Source organism: Pseudorca crassidens, chromosome 15 (assembly GCF_039906515.1).
Source record: "Pseudorca crassidens isolate mPseCra1 chromosome 15, mPseCra1.hap1, whole genome shotgun sequence".
Classification (NCBI taxonomy): domain Eukaryota; kingdom Metazoa; phylum Chordata; class Mammalia; order Artiodactyla; family Delphinidae; genus Pseudorca; species Pseudorca crassidens.
Window position 1 is genome coordinate 15,869,288 of NC_090310.1, and position 18,189 is coordinate 15,887,476.

Consider the following 18,189-nt stretch of genomic DNA (forward strand, 5'->3'; position numbering starts at 1 on the left):
AGTCTGGCTGCCTAGATGTGACTGAGGAGAATGGAGAAAACTAACAGGATGTGGGGTGAAGGTTCAGGAAGAGCCTGGGACGAGAAGTCCAGATGATGGGGCCAATCATATATTCATGTCTGTTCCTTCTCCCTCGTGAGGGTCTCCCCCGCCCCCACCCCCAACTCCATGCCGTGCTGATGCTGAGTTTGGTTGGTCTTTAGAGGATGATGCCGTTGGAGCAAAGAACTTGGATGTCCCTGCAGGATGCTTTGCAGGAGCTTTACAACTCAGCCAGGGAATCTCCTAGGGGAGATGGGCAGAGGCAGTCTCAGAGAGAGCGCCTCCTCCTTCGGGTCCGTCTCCAAGGACCATCTGACCTGGGAACTCTAGAAGTCCTGGAAACCTGACTGTTCAAAAATCTGAGATGCAGAGGACTCCTGAGAAAACTGCTCTCCAAGGGGTGTTTTACATTCCAGTAAGAGTTTGGGTTCTGGTCTGGAGAAGCTTAGCAAACACCAGGGAAGGTGCTAGGGGTGGCACTTGGCTCCTGAAACTTTCAGTACCCAGATCCATAAGGCAGTTCAATGCTCTGAACTTCAGACCTGTCTGTCCACCTGCCTGCTGGACATCATCTGGATGTTCTAGAGTCATCTCAGACCCAACGTGTTCCAAACTAAAATTCGTTATCTTCCCTCCTACCCCAACTCCCAGGTCTTCTGTGTCCTCATTTCAGCAAATGACAAAACTATCCATCCATTTACTCAAGCCAGAAACCAAGGAGTTACTCAGGACTCCCTCTTATCTCCCACACCCTATATCCAACTTCCATGTTGCCTAATCTAGCAAATTCTGTGCTCTCATTTTACCCAGCAGCTCAGCCGCATCAGACGTCCGCTCGTTCTGGAACACTTTCCTCCCTTAGGCTCCGAAATTTCACACTCCGTCAATTTTTCTCCTACCTCACCTTTCTCTTCTGCTCAACTGCCAAATGTTGGAGTAGCCCAAATCTTGGTCTCGTCTACCTAGATTCTGGTACTAGTTATTCTTCTCCAATTCCCTGACTTTAGGTACTGTTTAAATGACTAAGACTACCAAATCTGAATCTCTAGCCCTGATCTCTCCTCTAAAACTTAGGCTCATAAATCCACCTGCCAATTCGATACGCGTCTTCAACTTGCTTTGTCCTAAAACACGCTTCTGATGCCTCATGTGTTCAATCCTGAACCTCATCTTCCACATCCCAGTATGAGTCACCATCCATCCACCAAGTTGCTCAACACTCAAAACCTGTAGGCCATGCTTGATTCTACCCTTTCTCCCATCTCACTAGTTCAAAACCACCAAAGCCTATAGATCTGTCTCCAAAATATGCATCCACCTCTCTTCATCTTCACCCGCCATCAGCAGTCCAAGGCAGCAACATCTGTTGCTGGAAAACTGCAGTAACTCATCTCTCTGCTTCTACTCTTGCCCTCTTCAGTTCATTCGTTTTTTTTTTTTTTTAAATATAAGGTCAAATTACATAGAATGCTACTCTTTTTTAAAAAATATTTATTTATTTGGCTGCACCAGGTCTTAGTTGTGGCAGGTGGGCTCCTTAGTTGCAGCACGTGGGATGGAACCCGGGCCCCCTGCATTGGGAGCGTGGAGTCTTATCCACTACGCCACCAGGGAAGTCCCCTCTTCAGTTCATTCTTAACACAGCAGTCAGAGGGCTCAGAAATACAACACATGATCATACTGCTCCCCTGCCTAAAATCCTCCAAAGGGTTCCCGTAATAGTTAAAATCCAAAATAAAATAAAATATGAAATAAAATCCATGGTTGATTGATCTGATCTAGCCTCTTTTTCCTTCTCCAACACCATATCCCACCATTCTCCCCCTTGCTCACTGCATTCCTGCCATCCTGGAATTCTTTTTGCCTTTAGAACATGCCAAGCCTTTCCTGCTTTAAGCACTCTTGTTCTCTCTACCTAGTACTCTTGATTTTTCCCCTTGACTTTTACTCAGCTTAAATATCACTTTCTCAAAGACGAGTAACAACAACAACAAAAACCCAAAACAAACAAACAAAAAACCCTAAAAGTGGCTTGACCAATAAAGCAGTTTTTTAAAAAATATTTTATTTATTTATTTGGCTGTGCCAGGTCTTAGTTGTGGCATGCAGGATCTTCAGTTGCAGCATGTGGGATCTAGTTCCCTGACCAGGGATTGAAGCCAGGCCCCCTGCACTGGGAGCATGGAGTCTTAATCACTGGACCACCAGGGAAGTCCTTCGATAAAGGGATTTATTATATTATATAACCAGAGTCCTAAATCAGGGCATCTCTGTAACTTGTAAAAGTAAGTGGCTCAGCAATGTTATCAAGGATCCCGGTCCTTTCTGTCTTGCTACCTACCAGTCCCAGATTCTTTTTTCATCGTACTTATCACCATTTGAGACAATATGACATAGGGGTTAACAGACTCTGAAGCCAAACTGCCTGAATTTGAAACCTGGCTACCACTTTACTAGGTGTTGAGTTAAACTACTCAGTCTCTCATTTTCCGTATCTCTAAAATGTGGATGATTATTATAGTATTACCTACCTCAGAGGGCTGACTTGAGGATTGAATGAGTTGCTGTGAGGATTAAAAAAAAATATGTAAAATGCTTAAGCAACCTAAATGCCCATTGACAAGACAAATGGATAAGGAAGATGTGGTACATATACACAATGGAATATTACTCAGCCATAAAAAGGAAAGGAATTGGGTCATTTGTAGAGACCTGGATGGACCTAGAGACTGTCATACAGAGTGAAGTAAGTCAGAAAGAGAAAAACAAATATCGTATGTTAACGCATATATGTGGAATCTAGAAAAATGGTACAGACGAACTGGTTTGCAGGGCAGAAATAGAGACACAGATGTAGAGAACAAACGTATGGACACCAAGGGGGGAAAGCGGCACAGGGTGGGGGGTATGAATTGGGAGATTGGGATCGACACATATACACTAATATGTAAAAAATAGATAAGTAATAAGAACTTGCTGTATAAAAAATAAATAAATAAAAATAAAAAGAAACTATAGATTTAGCAGGGCCTCCAAAAAATAAATAAATATGTAAAATACTTGAAACAGCTACCTTACTTCTAGTTCACTCTCAGGCTCAGCTGTATCCTGGAGACATTCCTGTATCCTTTTGATAAATTCCCCTTTCTCGTTTAAACCCTTCATTGCTGGGGTTCTCCACGGGGCTCCCCGCCATCATTTTGCTTTGGCGCCATCTGGCGCCCAAAAGGGAAGTGATGCGCCTGCGCTCTCCACTCTCTGCCTTTTGTCTCTTCCCTTGGTCGAATCTGGTACCTATACCTTTAAGATGCTTGCTTAAGACTGAAGAATTCGGGGGCCGGCGCCAAAGAACGCAAGTCCTCTTAGGTTGGTCCTGTCCGGGTAAGGGGCGGGCTGTAGCAAACTCCACGTAAGAAATTGGTCTTTCGTTTGGTTCCGCCCCCGTGAAGCAATCATGAACGCCTGTGATTGGTCAGGCGCTCTGGAGGCGGGGGCTCCGAGCTTGGCTCCAGATTCTTCAGCAAGTCAGGGCTGCGGCGGGGTGGGCGGTATGTCCGCGGGTGGGGAGACGCGTGGGGATGCAGGAGGAGAGGGCACTGCTGCTGCCGCCCCCTTCAGCTTCAGCTCGGAACCAACGCTCGAGGACATGTAAGCCGTCCTTGCCCAGGCTGGGCTGGGGAGATCGCCCCCTTTCTCCCTCCGTTTGGGGAGGGCCCCTCCACGTGGTCGGGAAGAAGGCTAGCAGCTGTGCTCAGGTCCTAGCTCTGCTGGCTGACCCCCGCAGGCGAGCCTTCTAACCTCCTCCTCTGTAAAATGGGCTTAATGCACACCTGAGGCAGGGGATATACCGGAGTACGATGCTGCTTCTGCCCTGTCTCTGCCCTCCAGGAGCCGGAGGTAGGACGGTGGTAAATGTAGTGTTGAGAGGTGGGAGGCATTTCTTGCTGGAGGAAATCAAAGAGGGCTTCTTAGGGGAAGTGTCCTGGAGCTGTATTCTGTAAAATCAATAGGATTTAGATATACAGAGATAGGGATATTCCAGATGGAGGAAAACTGCAGAAGCAGCAGCAGGAGGTGGAAAAAGAAGGTATTATTAGATTTCGACAATTTAGGGTCTGTGTAAGGTCCCACCCATTTTATAGATGAGGAAACCAAGTTCCCTAAAGAGGAAACGACTTGCTTAGGCCACCCAAGGAATTGGTTGCAGAATCCCCCCTGATACCCATGCCCCCATTACATATCACTGAGGTACCTGCCAGGGCCCTGCATCTCCTCCCCCATCCCCTAACCTTGGGACCTGGACTTCCACCCCTTTCTCCTATTCCAGCCGCCGCCTCCATGCTGAGTTTGCTGCTGAACGAGACTGGGACCAGTTCCACCAACCTCGGAACCTCCTCCTGGCCTTGGTAGGGGAAGTAGGGGAGCTGGCAGAGCTCTTGTGAGTAGATGATAGGCTTCCGGAAGAGTCTGTGTGTTGGGGAGGGGAGGGGAGGATTTATTTGACCATTAGATATCCCTGGATCCAATTTCCCCTCCTCACTACCAAGCTCTGTACATGGTTGCTGGGCATACAAAGATGACTTATGGGTCCCTGCCCTCTAGGGGTGCCCAGTCTCCTGGGAGAGAAAGGTGTGAAAACAGCAAGGCAGGTCCAGGTCTAAGAGGGGACAGTGGTAACTGTCCTTTACCTCTGCCTCTGGGGTGGAAAGGCAGGTATTCTATAGAAGACCTGCCTATGGCATTCCAGACAGGGGGAGTTTACATTTGCAAAGGTAGTGAGGTGGGAAAGGGCAAGTTAAATTCAGGGAGAATATAAGATTCCTTCAGTGTACGCTTCTTGAGGAAGAGCAAGGATTTTGTCTGTTTTGGTCTCTGGTGTGTCCCAAGTGGCTGGGATACAATAGGCACTCAATATACTGTGGCTGTGGAGGACAGGGGTAGGATAGGAACACAGAATGATAGAATCAGGGCTGGGAAGTAATGGAGTTTGGACAGAACACCTGACCAGATTTGAATGGTAGAAAGGTCACTGTGTCTGCAGGGTGGATTGGATCCCCAAGAGAATTGGGTCAGGGGAGACCAGTGAGGAAGCTGGTGTAGATGACGCAAAAGGTGGTGAGACCTAAGTCAGGGCAGTCACTGTGGGATGGACAAATGAGGGCACAGATGTGTGTGAGGGCAAGCCATTCGTTCATTACAGATTCATGACCACCATCTGTGTGCTATGTCCTCTAGAATCGAGATATGGCCTTGAACAAGATAGACACAGTTCCTACCATCACAGTGCAAGGAGACTGACAATAGATAAGTGAACTAATTTTAAAAGATGTGGAATTGTCACAAGTTCTATGAGGAAAGTAACACAAGGTGATGAGAAAGAAGGTAACAGAAGGGAGGCTTTTCTGAGGAGGTGACATCTGAGCTGAGACCTGAGTAACAGCCAGCCATGGGAAGGATGGGGGGAAGAGCATTCAAGGCAGAGGGAGCAGTAAGTGCAAAGGCCCTGTGACAGTTTGGCCCGTTTGCAAGGCAGAAAAGGCCAGAGTGGCTTTAGGTGGGGAGTGAGAGGGAGCATGGTGGATGATGACACTGGAAGAAGGAGTCAGTTCATGCAGGACCTGGAGGGCATGGTAGGAGTTTGGATGTTATTCCAAGCACACTTGGGGGAGTTTTAAGCAGGGGAGGGACAAAATGTAATTTGTGCTTTTAAAAGATGGTGCAGGGTAAGAAGATGAGTTAGAGGCTTCTGCAGTGGTCCAGGTCTAAGGTTTAGTCTGGGGTGGCAGTGGCTAAGGCCGGCAGGGGAGGAGTAGAATTGTGTCTTTTGGCTACTCCTTGGCTCAGGTAGGGACACAGAGGTCTGGGTGAATCATCTGATGGGGTCTCTTCCCCACCATGAAGATTCCAGGGCCTAGCTGGGTTGACTTGTCTTTGGAGGAACTTCCTAGGAGGTGGGAGTTCATTGCTGCAAGGCCTGGGGTGTGCGCCTAAGAGAGGTGGAGCCCACTGGCCTAGCTAGCATCTATGTGTGTGTGCCTGTCTTTGTGTCCTGTCCCCAGTCAGTGGAAGCCGGATGAGGAGCCTGGGCCCCAAGCCTGGCCCCCCAGGGAACGAGCAGCCCTTCAAGAGGAGCTCAGTGACGTCCTCATCTACCTGGTAGCATTGGCAGCCCGCTGCCGTGTAGATCTGCCCCGAGCAGTGCTCTCCAAGATGGACACCAACTGGCGACGCTACCCAGTGCATCTGTCCCGCGGCTCTGCCCGCAAGTACACAGACTTGCCCCATGGGGCCACCTCTGAAAACCAGGCTGTGGGGCCTGCAGACCTTGCCTGTGAGTCCACAGGTCAGGCCTCAACCTAGAAACATGGGCACAGAACCTGCAACTCAGCACGGCATCTGAGGAGCAGAGGGTGCTCCAGCCATGCTACCTCATTCTAGTCCTTTCCTAACAGATCATGGGCCTGGGCGCTACCCTTCTTGAGGTCTGAGGCCCAAGAACCTCCAGTAGGTAGCCTCCTGTTTTTTTCTCTCTCAATAAAAGTTTTGGTTAGCAACTTCTGGATTCTTCCTGGGGCAGCTGGGGAGGCTCTCTGTCTCAGCACATGCTGGAGAGGGGTACCAGGGATACCTGTGAGCCCAAAGCCCATGTTTCTCTATTATACTGCCCACCTGCAGAGCAGAGAGATCTGATTTCTAGTAAGTTCTCTGTCTGACCTCATGCAAGTAAGTCCCTTCCCCTTCTCTAAACAAGACTGGAGGCTTTATGTAGTGTTGGATAAGAGCCCAGGTTCTGGAGCCAGGTTGTATGGGTTCAAATGCCATCTTTGATACCGGATGATGTTCTGGATTATATTGGCATCTTTCTGTGCCTCCATTTCCTCATCTAAAATGAAAATAAGGGACTTCCCTGATGGTCCAGTGGTTAAGACTCTGCGCTTCCACCGCAGGGGGCGTGGGTTCCATCCCTGGTCGGGGAACTAAGATCCCACGTGCCGCGCAGCCAAAAATAAATAAATAAATACATTAAATGAAATGAAAATAATGTTATCTACCTAATAGGGTTGTCAGGTTTGAGTAAGTTATTCTAAGTAGAGTGTTTAGGACAGTGTAAGTTTGCAGTTGTCATTATCTGTTTGCTTTTTCAACTCAAAACTTTCAGGGGCACAGAGCAGGAAATTTCAACAGTTAAGGCAGGCGTGGGCCTTGTCCCTGAGAGAGCTCTCTGCCCCTCTCCCTTGGCCCCCAGCACAAATCAGGGTCAGGTCTGTCTGATATGAAGCAGAACAGGGCTTCCTCTCTTTTGGGGCTTGGACCCCTTAGCCCCCTCCTTCTCTCCCAAGGCCAATTTGCTTGTTCCACTTCTACACCTAAAGATAGTGTTGGGTGTGTATGATTCACCCGTTGTGTGACCCCAGGCACATCACTTTCTTTTCAGAGCTACCCAGGGAACTAGCAGCCTGCCGCCTTCACAGGGTGAAACCTGATTCCACATCAGTAAAATAAAGCATTTCCCTTTACTGGCCTCACTCTTATTAATGACGTCACTTCCTCCTAACCAGTGACCTCTCTTACTTCCTAGGTAAAAGAGAATCCATCAGATTGGAACTGCTTTAGCTTTAACTTCCCAAACCCTCCTTTCCTCTGCCCACCAGTGATAGCAGGAGCCTTAGCTTATTGATCTCTTATTTCATCTGTCTCCTTGATCAGTTATCTCCTCTCTCCTCCATATAATCAAAGTCTTTTCCTTTCCATTAGCCCATCCCATTAGCACATAAAGCATACTTGAGGGCTTCCCTGGTGGTGCAGTGGTTGAGGGTCCGCCTGACGATGCAGGGGACACAGGTTCGTGCCCCGGTCTGGGAGGGTCCCACATGCTGCAGAGCGGCTGGGCCCGTGAGCCATGGCCGCTGAGCCTGCACGTCCGGAGCCTGTGCTCCACAACAGGAGAGGCCACAACAGTGAGAGGCCCGCGTACCGCAAAAAAAAAAAGAAAAAAGCATACCTGACTCTCTTTCGTATTGACAAGACAAAACCAACAAAACTCTAGCTACTTCCCTCATGCTTTTCACAGCCAAACCTCTTGAAATGGATCTATACCCATCCACTCTGCTTCTTCATTGTCTCATTTCTACCCTAACCCATTCAACGCTGGCTTTCACCCCCCACCCCTCCACTGAAACCGTTCTCATCACTTTCCCCGAATTCACACACAGTGGACACCACAGTGGCATCTGACTGAGCTGTTTCCTCCATAAAACACTTTCCTCTAGATTTCCCAGACAAGACACTTCTGCTTTTCTACCTCTGGCTGTTCTGTCACAGACTCAAGTTCTCTACTAACCTCTTCTGGATGTGGTGCCATGCCCTCCAGACCTGATATCCCCAAGGTGTTACTTCCAATCGCCTCCCTGACCCGTCCACATTTACTTCACACTCAATGTGTCCAGGTTGGGGTGTAACGATTGCTGCCACTTCAACTCCTGCTCCTGCTCCTCATCCTGTGTCCCCATCTCAATGACACTGCCTGCGGTCACCCAAGCTAAGAAATGAAATCAGCCCCATCTCTCCTTTCCGCACGTCCACTTTAACTCCTATTAATTCTAGCTCAATAATATGCCATATGCCTCCCTCCCCTCTAATCCCTCAAGGCTTCTTTGTGGCCTTGGAACATTTAACCTGGCTTCCAGGGTCCTTAGTGGTCTGTCTCCTGCCAACGTCCTTGCTTGTTGTCCCTGCCTTCCACCCCAGAGGACATCTGCAAGCTCTAACAAGTCTGGCATGCAGGTTCAGGGGTTCTCTCCATACGTCCCCAACCCCAACTCTCTTGACCTTAAGACCAGCTTAAATGCCACCTCTGAGAAGAGCCTCTCTAAACTCCAAGACTGCACTGAAGACCTCTCCTATCCAGCAACTCCCCCAACAGAGTTCCAATGACAAGGGACTGCACTTGCCTGTGTACTCGTCCTCACTGTGCCATTCACTGGCTGTCGGTACCTATTTACTCATCTGCAGAAATGGAGGTAAAAGAGTTACCTCACTTTGGGATGCTTTGAGGATGAAAATGAGCTAATAATAATGTAGCAGTGAAGTCCTTTAACCTCGTGCTAAAGTTTCCACTATTGCTTCTCTTTACTAGACCAAGTTCCATGAGGTTCATGCCGGCTCACTCAAAGCTCTGCAGAATGCAGTGCCTGTTGATCACAAATGCGCTAAATTTATGGACCCTTCTAGGTCTGAGGTCATGAAGACATAACCAAGGGCCAAGCGTGGAATGACTCCACACACACACAAAACCAGTTCCTGGAACACTTTTGGGCTTATAGCCCCACTTGACTCCATGACAATTCACCTAAATCACCTAAGCCTGGAGAGACCCCCAACTTTCCTCCTAATTCACACCCCACCCACCTCATTCACAGGCACGGGTGGGGTGAGGATATAATACTTTATTCACTCTAACACGGGCCGAGGGGATGTAATGAGGGGGAGGTGGGCGCGTTTCCAGGGACCCCCGGTAGGGGATCCTCCCTGTCTCCCAGTTCCAGGGCAGCCAGGCCCGCCGTCCCACCCCATCTGAGACGCAGGAGGCGGGGCGGGGAGTTGTCCAGGTTAACGCAGCCCCAGGTCGGGATACTAGCGTGCCCCTCCCCAGCTCGCACCCCGCGGAGACAAGAACGGCGGTTCAACTGCCCTCACAATCTGGGCAGCGCTCAGTGGCAGTGGCTCCGGCGGGTAGCTTGAAGTCCCGGCCGCAGCCCGCGCAGATGTAGAGACGGCGCCGCATGTGCGCGCGACGGTGGCGGATGAAGTGTGAGCTGAGGCGGAAGCGCCGGCCGCACTCGGCACATGGGTAGGGCCGCTCGCCTGTGTGCGTGCGCGCATGCTCCGCCAGGTTGGAGCGGTGGCCGAAGCCGCGGCCGCACACGGCGCAGCGGTGCGGCTTCTCGCCCGTGTGCACGCGCCGGTGCTTGGCCAGCGCCGAGCTCTGAGCGAAGCGCGTGCCGCAGTCGGCGCATGCGTACGGCCGCTCGCCCGTGTGCGTGCGTCGGTGGCGCGCCAGACAGGAACTGCCGCCGAAGGCGCGTCCGCAGTCCGGGCACGAGTACGGCTTCTCGCCCGTGTGCACGCGCAGGTGCTGTGCGTAGTTGGAGCTCTGCGCGAAGCGGCGGCCGCATTGTGCGCATGCGTACGGCTTCTCGCCCGTGTGGCGCCGCCGGTGCTGCCGCAGGTTCGAGGCGGCCGAGAAGCGCTTGTCGCATTCTGGGCATTCGTAAGGCCGCTCGCCCGTATGCGTGCGGCTGTGTTTGGTCAGCGCTGACTTCTGCGAGAAGCGCCGGCCGCACTCGGTGCACGCAAAGGGCCGCTCGCCCGTGTGTATGCGGACGTGCTTGGCCAATGTGGAGCGGCGCGCAAAGGCGCGGCCGCAGTCCCGGCACGCGTGTGGGCGCGACGGGTCCGCCGACGGCGCTGGCGCCTCGCTCGGGACCTGCGGGGAGAGGGGACAGGGGACAGGTCAGCCCTGACCGAGAGGCTCGGGAGCCAGAGACCTGGGGCTCTGCCGGCTGCAGCCTCTCCGTCCCCCGTTTGTACAGTAGGAAAAGCCACGGGGTGCGCCTCTCAGGACGGTTGTGCGCTTTAAATGAGATTAACATAAACGCACATAGCACAATGCCTAGTGTAATTCTAGCTATTCTTTATTAATTCATACAGTATTTATTGAACGCGTACAATGTGCCAGACTCTGTTCTAGGAACTGGGGATTCAACATTAAATTTTTTTTTTAATTCCTAGTTTCAGGAAGAATGGATAAGGAGTGCTGGTATTGGAGGGGGTGCTGCAAATTTAAATAGGGTTGAGGAACCTCGCTGATGTCACATGAGCGAAGACCTAAGGAGGTGAGAGAGCAGGTTCCAGAGGGAAAAGCAAGGCCCTGAGACAGCAGTTTTCCTGTTCTAGGAATGGCCAGAAACAGTGCTTAGGGCGGACGGCAGGAGGGGAAGAGTAATCCATGGAGTGGTCCTGAAGGGGATATCTTAGCATAGGGCCTTGCATGTGAATGAGGTGAGGACTCAATAGAGATGTTAGACGGTTTTGAGCAAGGAGGGGAACAGATTAGACTCATATTTTAAAAGGTTTCAGGGGCTTCCCTGGTGGTGCAGTGGTTAAGAATCCGCCTGCCAATGCAGGGGACAAGGGTTCAAGCCCTGGTCCGTGAAGATCCCACATGCTGCAGAGCAATTAAGCCTGTGAGCCACAGCTACTGAGCCCACACGCCTGGAGCCTGTGCTCCGCAACAAGAGAAGCCCCCGCTCGCCGCAACTAGAGAAAGTCCATGCGCAGCAACAAAGAACCAACGCAGCCAAAAAAAAATAAATTAATTTAAAAAAAAAAGAATAAAGGAGGGGAGGGGGCAGGAACGCAGTGAGGAAGCTACTGTACTGCAAGCCAGAGAAGACAGTGGCTTGGACCCAGTGACAAAGTTGGGAAGTGAAGGTGGTGAGAAGTGGTCTGCTTCTGGACATATTCTGCAGTTTGAGACAGCAAATTTGATAGTAGATTAGACATGAGGTGTAAAGAAAGGAGTAAAAATGACTCCAAGGATTTTGAGCTTAGCAACTACAAAGGCGGAATTGCCATCTACAGAGCTGAGGGTGGAGGGAGGCGCAAGTTGGTACCTACTATCCGTTTCTGATCTTATCTGCAGTTCTCCTTGACACATCTGGAGCTCAGGAGAGAGGCCCAGGCTGGAGATGTTAATTGGGAAGGCATCAGCGTGGAGGTGGTTTTTAAAGCCTTGAGACTGGATGAGTTCGCCCAAGGAATAGGCAGAGAGAAATGGGGGTGGCAAGACAAAAAGCAGCCAGCAAAGGAGACTGAGCAGAAGCAGCCAGTGAGGTAAGAGACCCAGGAGAGCACGGTGTCTTAGAAACCAGGCCACCATCAAGTCCAGGCTCTCTAATAAACTTTCAAGAGCAAGCACCTATCATTTTTTAAGCTGCAAAAAAGGCAGCCAGGGTGAAACCCAAATACTATTCTGAGGCCTGAAATGAAAAAAATTCAAAAATAAGCCAGTTTCATGAGGTCTGGGCCTCTGGAGATAAAATCAGAAAAAGAAATGCTTTATAAGAGGCAGATGAAGGGAAAACAGTTTGTACTAACAGTAAAGAGGAATACTGAGGAAACATTGCTTCCTTCTTAGAAAAGAGAAGGCTCATCCTAGCAAAAGTGGTGTTAAATCTCTACTGTGGACTAAGCAAATAGGATATTAATTCATGACCAAATGAAAAACCAGGCACATATTAAGCATAAGACAGTGTTAGCTTCTTTCTCCCCATATTCCATCTCCACCAAGTGATTATCACTATTCTTCTTCTATAGATAAGGAAACAGGTTAAGAGAGGGTAAATGACAACTAGGGAGTGGCGAGGCCTCTTCTTTCTGAAGTTGTAAGGAGGGCACCTTCAGGGCCTTCAAGATCCTTTGTTAAAAAGACAGTAGCTTTTTGGTAACCACCTCAGAAATTTGAAAACAAGGCAGTTTGGGAAACTGGTCACCAGCCAAGGGAACTCTGGCTTAAATACTATTATCATGATAATGATAACATTACAGTGTAAAGATCTGACAGTGCTATGTTATGTACATTATTGTATTAAATCTTCCTGTCACTCCCCCTTGAGTCAGGCATTATCTTTTGAGAAAACTGGGCTCAGAGAGATTAAATTCACATAGCCAGTGGGAGTCAGGACTGACCTTAAGAGTTCTCACCCTTAACCAGTAGGCTACACTGCTTCCCTGCACACACACAGCATGAAGATGTGACAGCCTCTGGACTCCAAGTGCCTGGCACTCTCTAAGAGGGATTCAAGGTTAAAATACAACTTGATACTTTAAATCGAGAAACTCCCCACAGCAAATTCGGCAGTCTGAATTCAAGGTCATGCTTTCCAGTCTTGCCCCGGTTTTGACATCTATTGGGTTTATTTCATCACGTCAGCCATCGTGGAGAGAATTTTTCTCATTATATCTGTATTTTTCTGGCCTGTTTTTCTTTGGCACCCTTCTTTAAGGTGACTTTGACCAGCCTGAGGACTTCCTTATGCTGGATTCACTATCTTGTGAAAAAGAAATTCTTCACACAAGTACCCTTGGTATCTCCAGCTCCAGGAGGAGGGGCCTTGGGTGCCCTAGGAAGAATCTTCGTAAGAGGGGCTGAGTCTAGCTCATTAAGACCCCAGGCAAGTCCCTCCCTTCCCCTGCCTCAGTGAACCAAGGAAGGCAAGGTAGGCTAGGTGAGATCAATATTTCCCGACTTGAGGTATGCACATCACAGAATGCAAGAGGATTCTAAGAGTTATGTAGGCTAACTCTTATCTTACTATGATCATTATGTATTTATTTTCATGGATATTAGAAAAACAACAGATCACATGAAACCCACAATTTCATCAGTATTATTGCTCAGATGAGGGTAAATTTATTTAACAAAACAATGTGAATCTATCTGAAGAAGAGCATTAAATAAATGAGCAAACAGGTAAGTGACTGAAGCCTGGCAAATACCAGACTTACATGCCTTTTAAGTTCTACAGCTGTTAGATTTAAAAATTAGAATACAGGGTATCTGCACTATAACATGAGGGTACTAGGGGGATACATGTAGTATAAGAATATGACAATCCAAGTATTTAAAGTTAGTGATTTTGGAACTTCCCTGGTGGCGCAGTGGTTAAGAATCTGCCTGCCAATGCAGGTGACACAGGTTTGAGCCCTGGTCCGGGAAGATCCCACATGCCATGGAGCAACTAAGCCCGTGCGCCACAACTACTGAGCCAGCGCTCTAGAGCCCAGAAGCCACAACTATTGAAGCCCGCGTGCCTAGAGCCCGTGCTCCACAACAAGGAAGACACCACAATGAGAAGCCCTGCTCACCACAACTAAAGAAAGCCTGAGTGTAGCAACAAAGACCCAATGCAGCCAAAAATAAATAAATAAATAAATAAATTTATTTTAAAAATAAATAAATAAAAAATAAAGTTAGTGATTTTGTCTTCCTGCTTAAGGTGTTTTTGTTTTTGTTTTAAACCAGAGCAAACATTCCAGTTTTTTCCTCAGCCATTACTTTTCTAATTAATAACAATAACTACCACTTACTGAGCACTCACTGTGTGCCAGGAAGTGTGGTAAGTGCTTTCCACCCATGTTCTTATTTTAAATTCTCACAACCCTTTGGGTTAGGCTGTATTAGCACCATTTTAAAATAAGGATATAAGACTCAGAAGTAAGTGACTACCAAGGTCCTACAGCTAATCCATCGGCAGGGTCAGGGTTTACACTGGAAGTCTGTCATTATCTAAAACACCTCTTCTCTCATAGAATGATGCAATTCTATCTCACTGACAAGTTTAAGGTTACCTACACAGTTTGTCTCCCTCACCTGGGCTTTTTTAGCCGTCAGAATCTCCCTTCTTTTGAGTACAGAGTATAAAGTACAATCCCTATCCTCTCGCTCATTGCTAAATCAAGTGTGGTCCACAGACCAGCAGCGTCAGCATCACTGGAAACTTGTTAGAAATACAGAATCTCAAGTCCCCCCCATACCTACTGGATCAAACTCTTCAGTTTAACAAGATCCCCAGGTGATATGTACGCATGTCAAAAATGAAGAAGCCTGATCTAGGAGATGCACTACTCCTAGGGAAAGCAGGTGGGAAAGGTGAAGAGGGTTCTACAGGTTGAAAGACCACATGGGCAAAGTCTTCGAGGTAAGAAGGGTCAGGTGTGTTTGAAGCTGGGGCATGGGTTGGGTGCTGAGTGACTAGAGATGAAGCCATGAGGTCAGACGATGAAGACCTTTGAATGCCAGGCGCAGGAGCTGAGGGAAACAGAATACCACTCAAGGGTTCAATTTTAAGCAGGGAGAGACAGGACTGGATGTACATAGAGCCCTCTGACAAAACCCTTCTATTCATTAAATATAGTTTGGATTTTAATAGGCAGTGAGAGAATATTCCAGCTACTGAGTGCAGCATAATTAAGGCCTGTTCTGGACAATGACCGGCCATGGGACTGGGTGAGAGCTGAGAGTCACAGAATGTTGACACTAGAAGGAGCTTTGGAGACCACTATTTCATAGAAACCGAGACTCAGGGAGACCACACAGCAAGTTGATGAGCTATCTTGTGGGATGTGTGTGTGTAACTCTCATTTCCACCCTCCTCCAAATCCAGTCACCCACGTGATACTTAGACTGGATTTCAAGGATCTTACTTTCATTATCTCATTTTATAGATGAAAAGGCTGTCGAGGCAAAACTGGTAAATAGTGGTTAGGATTTGAGCCAATGCTTTTAACCGCTACATGATACCATTCAGAGTCTAGCTCTACAGCCTTTTCATGACTAGCCATGCCTACACCCACCCTTCCCATCCTTAGCTCCATCCAGTCCAGTCAATGTTCCCCAAAACCCCCTTATTTCCATCTTCTCTCCCCTGCTGCCACTACCTTAGAGCAGGCTACCAGCCATACCTGACCTGGTCTCCCCACAGCAGCCCACGATTCTTCTAAATAGAAAATCTGATCATGTCTCTCCTCTGATTTGAGGCTTCTGATGGCACCGCATAACCTAACAGAGTAAGTCCAAACTCCTAAGCTGCCTTTCAACACCTTTTACTCTCTGGCCCCGCCTACTTCTCTGGCCTTATCTTCTCTGAGCATTTGCTTTTGCTGTTTCCTCATCCTGAAATGCCCTTCCTCCTCCTCCATTTGCCAAATTCCCACTAAGTTTTCAAGGCCCACGTCAAAGTCATTTCCATGAAGCCTTCCCCACTGCCTTGAGTTATTTGCCCTCAATTCTCTAGGCCTCCATGTTCTAGGTTTCCCTGTTCACTCCCAAGCCTCAGGATGTTCAGCCCAGAAAGGCCTTGAGAAAAATGAGTAGAAAAATCTCCAGAAGGATGACCTAGCCCAAGGTCCTGAACTTTAGGGAGAAAAATGAATAATAGCAGCAAATACTTACATAGTGTTTATTATGTGCCAGACACAGTTCTAACTCTTTACATGTATTAACTCATTTAATCCTCCCAACCCCAAGAAGTAGGTGCTATTATGATTTCCCTTGTACCAGTGAGGAAACTGAGCCACAAAGAGGTTAAACTTGCCTAAGGTGACACAGCTGGTAAGTGACAGAGTTGGAAGTCCACCCTAAACTCTGGAGTCTGAGTTCTTAACTTATAGGCCAAAGGTGGAGACCAGGGGATTCACAGGGCCGGAAGAGGCAGGCTGAGCTAGGAGGATGGGCCAAGGAAGCCTGAGAAAACAGAACTAAACGGGCCACCGCAGTGAAAGCGCAGAGTCCTAACCACTGGACCGCCTGGGAATTCCCTAAATAGTTATTTTGACTGGAAGAGGAGGCCACAGCAGCCAGCCCCCTCCCCCTAGGGCCCACCACACCCACTAGGGGGCAGCAGAACTTTCTTTTTCTGGGAACTGGCGCCTGTGCAGGAAGAAATCAGAGGGAGCCTGGGCCCACAAATCTGGCCCAGGAGTCTTCCAGCTGGACTCAGGGCTGCTCTGGCTGTGGGTGGGAGTCCTGTAGGGTTTTGGGAAGTAGAACTATACCTAGTGGCAGTTAGGGTCTCTAATGGGTAAATCTAACTCATATTTTGATCTCCTTAAAACTCCTCTCTTTAAACCTTCAACACCCTTGTCAGTCTAACCCTGCTAGGCATCAAGCTCCTCGAGGAACCGAGGAGAGCGTTTACTCTCCAGCACCCAGCACAGAGCCTGGCACAGTAGGCGTGACATCTGTATGATGGCAGCATGGACTGTGGGACAGAAGGATGGGTGGCCAACCCTGAGAGTCAAGGGAAAGTAGGGACAGGATCCCTGGATTCTGTGTGAGGGAGGCTGGACCTGCACCAGGTTTAGGGGCGAAGGGACCCCAGGGTGTGGAACACGTACCTCCTTGTTGTCCATGGGGATCTTGAGTTTCACCACTTCATACTTCTCTTCACCCTCATCCTCCTCACCCTTCACCAGCAGCACCATCTCTTCTTGCATCTCTTCCTCCTCCTCCTCCTCTGTCTGCTGTTCACCGGGCATCTTGGTGTCCTGGGGCAGGGAGCTGAGTCAGAAGCTCAGGACCCGCCCCCCACCATGGCTCTGGCCCACACAAGGCGGTGCAGCCGTGGCTTCTCCTGTGATCTTTGTGTCTGACCTTCTTCCCTCTATCCCAGCCCGGCCCTAGGCCCCAGCCCTATCCCGGGACCAGCTCGGAAGACTCTCGTTCACCCCACTCATCCCGGCATTCAAGGCCCTGAACACTTCGAATCTCTAGCCCCAGTGAGTCACCACCCTCCCCGCGCTGAGTCACTCCCCGGTGCCTGGGTCCGCGGCCCGGAGCTCTAGGGCACGGGCTGGAGGCAGGATCGGGACGGAGACCCTGAGGGGGTGCGCACTCACCAGCCACAGGTTCGGGCGCTCGAGCTGCCCCAGGCCAGGGCGCCGGGCGGTTGGGCACTCTGCGACGCCGCGACTCCGGGGGCGGGGAGTAGGCGGGGCCTCGCTGACGACTGGCCATTGGTAGGAATACCTAACCCCGCCCCTAGGGGAGGGGCCAGAGGACCCAGGCGTCCGGCCCAAACTGCCCCGGGAGGGTGGCGAGCCCACACCCAGTACCTTCCGCTCAACTCCGACTCCCAAAGACCCCGGGCTGCCCTAGTCGGTGTTCAAGGTCCTCACAGTCCTGTAGTGACCTACCTTAAAGGCTCGTCTCCTGCGGCAGGCTCGGAGGTCTCAGCTGCGGCCAAGCGCGTCTGCTCCGCCCGAAATAGGCCACGTGCGCTCCCGCCCCTGCCTGGGCCTCTCGCTGGCGCCCCGCCTGGAGGGCGGACCCTGTTGCCTCCTCACCTCGTCCCTTCCCTCTTTTTGCCTCTTCTCCCATCTTTTCTCCTTTCGCAGCGTCGCCTTCACGGTCTCCTGCTCTCTGGGATATCTTGCTCCTTGAATACATACTTACCAACAGCCATCCAAGCAACCGCTGCTGTTTGTTGCGTGGTGTGCCTCTTATGCGCCATCGTTATGCTAAGCCTTTTGCACATCTGATCTCGATCCGCACAAAGGTGGGTCCATTTCACAGATGAGCTAATT

General features: G+C 49.7%; 2 protein-coding genes across 5 annotated transcripts; one reads left to right on the forward strand and one right to left on the reverse strand.

Annotated features, from left to right (window-relative positions):
• Nucleotides 1-3,537: 3,537 nt before the first annotated feature.
• DCTPP1 (dCTP pyrophosphatase 1) lies at nucleotides 3,538-6,596 on the forward strand. Its single transcript, XM_067706158.1, has 3 exons — nucleotides 3,538-3,690; nucleotides 4,370-4,480; nucleotides 6,102-6,596. Exons 1-3 carry the CDS (start codon nucleotides 3,593-3,595, stop codon nucleotides 6,400-6,402), a joined length of 510 nt encoding a protein of 169 aa, XP_067562259.1. The 5' UTR covers nucleotides 3,538-3,592; the 3' UTR covers nucleotides 6,403-6,596.
• A 2,877-nt stretch (nucleotides 6,597-9,473) lies between these two features.
• Nucleotides 9,474-17,928, reverse strand: ZNF771 (zinc finger protein 771). 4 transcript variants are annotated; one of them, XM_067706154.1, is made up of 3 exons: nucleotides 17,800-17,928; nucleotides 17,002-17,151; nucleotides 9,474-10,528 (listed from the first exon to the last, which is right to left on the reverse strand). In XM_067706154.1, exons 2-3 carry the CDS (start codon nucleotides 17,140-17,142, stop codon nucleotides 9,725-9,727), a joined length of 945 nt encoding a protein of 314 aa, XP_067562255.1. In that variant the 5' UTR covers nucleotides 17,143-17,151; nucleotides 17,800-17,928; the 3' UTR covers nucleotides 9,474-9,724. The 4 variants fall into 4 exon arrangements, with proteins under 4 accessions (XP_067562255.1, XP_067562257.1, XP_067562254.1 ...); XM_067706156.1 differs by having other exon boundaries at nucleotides 17,002-17,164; nucleotides 17,800-17,855; XM_067706153.1 differs by lacking the exon at nucleotides 17,800-17,928 and adding an exon at nucleotides 17,503-17,620.
• Nucleotides 17,929-18,189: the final 261 nt, after the last annotated feature.